The 4,255-nt window shown below is 44.0% G+C and overlaps 1 protein-coding gene across 1 annotated transcript; it reads left to right on the top strand.

The window, feature by feature from the left end:
* Nucleotides 1–1,594: 1,594 nt before the first annotated feature.
* LOC125554834 (serpin-ZX-like) lies at nt 1,595–2,428 on the top strand. The gene has a single exon (XM_048718235.1). It carries the CDS (start codon nt 1,595–1,597, stop codon nt 2,378–2,380), a length of 786 nt encoding a protein of 261 aa, XP_048574192.1. The 3' UTR covers nt 2,381–2,428.
* The last annotated feature ends 1,827 nt before the right edge of the window (nt 2,429–4,255 follow it).

The following is a 4,255-nucleotide window of genomic DNA, read 5'->3' as shown; positions in this document are numbered from 1 at the left end:
CAGACATGGCAAAGTCCTTTCCCCTTCTTATAAGAATTCTTCTTAAAGTTGGTAGAATGTGATGGCTTGTTCTTTGTATCAAACTTGCCTTTGCCCTGAGTTTTGTTCTTATTGTTTTTGAACTTGTTGGGCTAGGAGTTCTTCTTCTGTACCATGTGGGCACTAGAACCTCCCTCAGCAACTCGAGCACGTGTGTCCTTTGCTCTCGCCTTCTCAATGAGATCCGCAACGGAAAACTCCTGTCTCTTGTGTTTCAGGGAAGTAGCAGAATTGTTCCACGAAGGTGGAAGCTTGGCAATGATGCCTGCGGCAACAAATTTGTCCGGCAACACACACTTGAAGTACTCAAATTCTTTTGCGAGCGACTGTATCTCATGAGCCTGCTGTACAACAGGGCGTTCATCAGTCATCTTGTAGTCATAGAATTGCTCTATGACGTACAACTCGCTGCCGGCGTCCGAGGGACCAAACTTGGCCTCGAGCGCAGCTCACATGTCCTTGCCGTTGTCAAGCGCCTTTAAAGAGGGTATCGATCTTCTCGAAAGCTTTCAGTTGTGCTGGATTAAGATTGCCCTCAGGCTTGCCCTTGGTGGCGTCATAGCAGCCCATGGTCTAAACCAGTAGACTGCTCTCGTGCGCCACCTCTTATATTGCGCCTCCTTAAAGGCAGGCGGCTTCAGATATGCAGCAAACCACTCGGAGTAAATTGCCTATAATCAGGTTTTTGGATTGTTGGAAATACGAGCAAATTACTACGAGATTTAATCCGAATAAATAGGAAATAGATCATGACAGCAATAGTAGAGATTAAACTAATAATGCGAACTAGCATAGTAGATGAACAGGTCACATCTAGGGCAAATACTAAAAACATGAATTCTACCACGATCTCAAACAGGAAGGATAGAATCACATACGGTGAAGCGGGAGCAGCACCGCCGGCGTTGACGTTGTCGCCCATGTCGTCGAGGATGAGGTTGCCGAGGTCGGGGAAGAAGTCGTCGTTCACGAAGTCGTCGCTGCCAGCAGTCACGCGAGTGCGCTCCCCAAAAACCTGATCGCCCCTCTCCCGTACAGGATCACGAGAGGCAGGGTTCCGGAGGCCTGCTGTCCCTTCTCCCAGTGCACGCCGAAAGAAGGGATGGAGAAGACTTGCTTGGCAGCGCAATGTTCTGGAACGGTGGTGAGAAACCATACGAAGCGGCGGCGGCTAGGGTAGACGTCTGCCTGACTATAGTGCAGGCCGGGTAGGTCGTGGGAGTAAATCCCACGTCCGAGTCGTCACGATCTAAAAGAATCGGAAACGGTTCAGTAATTAATGCGTCCGTTAATTATTAATTAATGACTCATTAATTTTTCCCGAGCAGCAAAAATATAGACAACGTGCATAGCTCTGTCCTCGGCTCAATCCCGCAACGAGGCGAGGCGAGGCGAGGCGTGTCGTGACGAGCGAGGAGGAGGAGCGCACGTGTAGGTCTCCGCTTCTCATGCTCATACAAATGGTAGAAGAGCTCACCTTATAAAGATGTGCAACTCTCTCAACTTTCGGGATGAGACTAAACTTTAGCTTCACTCACTCCACTCATATGTGTGCATGAATGGGTCTAAAGAATTTCAGAATTTAGTTGGCCTTTGGGCCAAAAAACTACTAGCAAAATTCCAACAGAGCCACCTCCATAGCGACACCGCCCTGGTCATCGGCAACGCGCTCTACCTGAGAGGCTCATGGCTGCGCCCGTTCGATCGCGAAGACACAGTGGACGGCGACTTCTTCTTGGCCGACGGGAGCAGTGTGCGCGTGCCGTTCATGACGAGCGGAAAACGCCAGCGCATCAGCTCCCATCCAGGCTTCAAAGTACTGCAGCTGCCCTACGATTCCGGCAGGGTCGGCGGCAGGCACAGCTTCAGCATGCAAATCTATCTCCCGGACGAGCGCGACAGGCTGCAGGCGCTGATCCACGAGCTCAGCTCCGACACGGCCGGGTTCCTGAACCGCAGCGCCCCCGCGCAGGAGGTGGAAGTGGGGGACTTCAAGGTCCCCAAGTTCAAGGTGTCGCGCAAGGTGGAGGCGTCGGACCTGCTGAAGGACATGGGGCTGGAGCGACCGTTCTGCTTTTCACATGACTTCACGGAGATGGTTGACTACTCGGAACCTCTCGCGGTGCGTAGCGTGCTACACGAGTGCGTGGTTGAGGTCGACGAGGATGGAACCATGGCCGCGGCGGCCACCGAAGCTGACATCATGACGGGCTGCTCCATCGGATGGGAGGAGCCGGCGCGCGTCGACTTCGTTGCAGATCACCCGCTCCTGTTCCTCATCAGGGAGGACGAGAGTGGCATAGTGCTTTTTGCAGGGCAAGTCGTCAACCCCGAGCTCTAGTTCTGCTGCCTAGAAATCCAGAGTGCTGTTCATCTAAAAAAATTGATGTAATATCACCGGGAGTTATATAACTTGCGTTGTATGTTTAGTTTGATTCTAGAACTTTGAAAATATGATTTTATGGTCACCTAACTTGACTTAAACGTGTAGATACAGTCACACTACATTTATGCGGGCGTATCCATCTTTGTGGACCCACTTGTTAATGATCGATGGCGCTGGCCTTGACGTATTCTCACATAGAACAACCTCATTTTTTTTAATCTGCGGAAAAAGCCAACCGCAACAAGGCATTTTTGCACAAAACACCATCACATTTTTTATTTAGAGAAAAATAGGACCATAGTACTGCACACACATGGCGAAATTTAATAAGCAGATATCAATTGATTTAGCACGAGACACACTAGCCACTAAGTCATTAAGCTCAGGATGGTCAACATTGATAACGAGGTTATATGTACCGACGAGGGTTCATGCGGAGCTTAATTGGGCCGTGGATACTACGGCGCATTTTGCGTGAGCTATTTTTTAAGGTATTTGTAAAACATAAGTAATAAAACTATGTTCAAATATTTGTGTGTTGAAAATACTATGCATGCAAAGGATGATTAGTAAATAAAAACATTTAAATATAAACTTGTGTATTATTTAAAAATATTTAGTTAATGCAGACATTGAGAATGTATATTAAATTAATATGTTTAATGAATCCAAAAAATATATACACTTGCGGTTTATATTTAATTATACAAAATGATGAACGCAAACATTTACTAAATATTTATGAGCATTTACTTGAGTATAACTTTTACAAAAAAATATAACTGAAATATTGGTCACAATTGAATATTCATATTAACAGTTTAAATTTTAAGTTATGAATTTTTTTAGTTATACAAACATTAAACTATACAAATGTGCGAATAATTATTGAAATCTTTGTATAATTAACATTATATTTTGAATTGTAATTTTAGAAATCAAATATGTAATACACACATTTATATAATATACATGTTTGTATGTTTTAGGAAAATAGTGCAAGCAAAATGGACCGCAATATCCGCAGCCCATTTAAGCTCCACATGTGATCCTGTTTGATACATATACGCTCATTATCCATATTACACATCTGGACCTGATGGGTTGTAGTAGTTACTAGAACGTCTCGTGTTTAAATAGTTGGTAGTTGGTTCGAGTCCTGCTAGATCCTCTTTTGATGTTAAATTTTCACAATCTTGTACTCCCTTCGTTCCTAAATATTTGTCTTTCTAAAGATTTTAGATGGTCACCACATACGGATATATATAGACATATTTTAGGGTGTAGATTCACTCATTTTGCGAGGGAGTATTAAAATTATTTTTGCAGCCCAATTAAGCTCAACATAAGTCCTCATCCAGTATATGTACTCGTTATCCAAATTGAATAGTCGGACAGGCAGAGTGGCTAGACCGTTTGGTAGTAATAACTCAATTGGTTGTATGTTCGAGTTCTAATGGACATTTTTTTATTTTAGTTTTTGCAAATATGTGCAATACTGTGGTCTGCTTTTCTATAAATAAAAAATATGAAGGTGTTTTGTGCAAAAATGCGTCCTGCAGTTAACTTTTTCTGCAATTTTTTAAGGATGTTCTGTGTAAAAACACGTATCGCCTAGCGCCATCACTGACCAAGTGGGGCCATACATATGGATACGCATGCATACGCGTAGAGTCAAGTTAAGTGAACATAAAACCATATTTTCAAATTTCTAGCACCAAACTAAACATGCGATGCAAGTTATACAACTCGCACTGATATTACCTCAAAAAAATTCATGAGCGCTAGCAGTGTTCTTCTCTACCGTGTCGGGATGGAATAATGAATAAT

The sequence above is a fragment of the Triticum urartu genome, chromosome 4 (genome assembly GCF_003073215.2).
Source record: "Triticum urartu cultivar G1812 chromosome 4, Tu2.1, whole genome shotgun sequence".
Taxonomy (NCBI): domain Eukaryota; kingdom Viridiplantae; phylum Streptophyta; class Magnoliopsida; order Poales; family Poaceae; genus Triticum; species Triticum urartu.
This window is presented reverse-complemented; position numbering and strand designations above follow the sequence as displayed.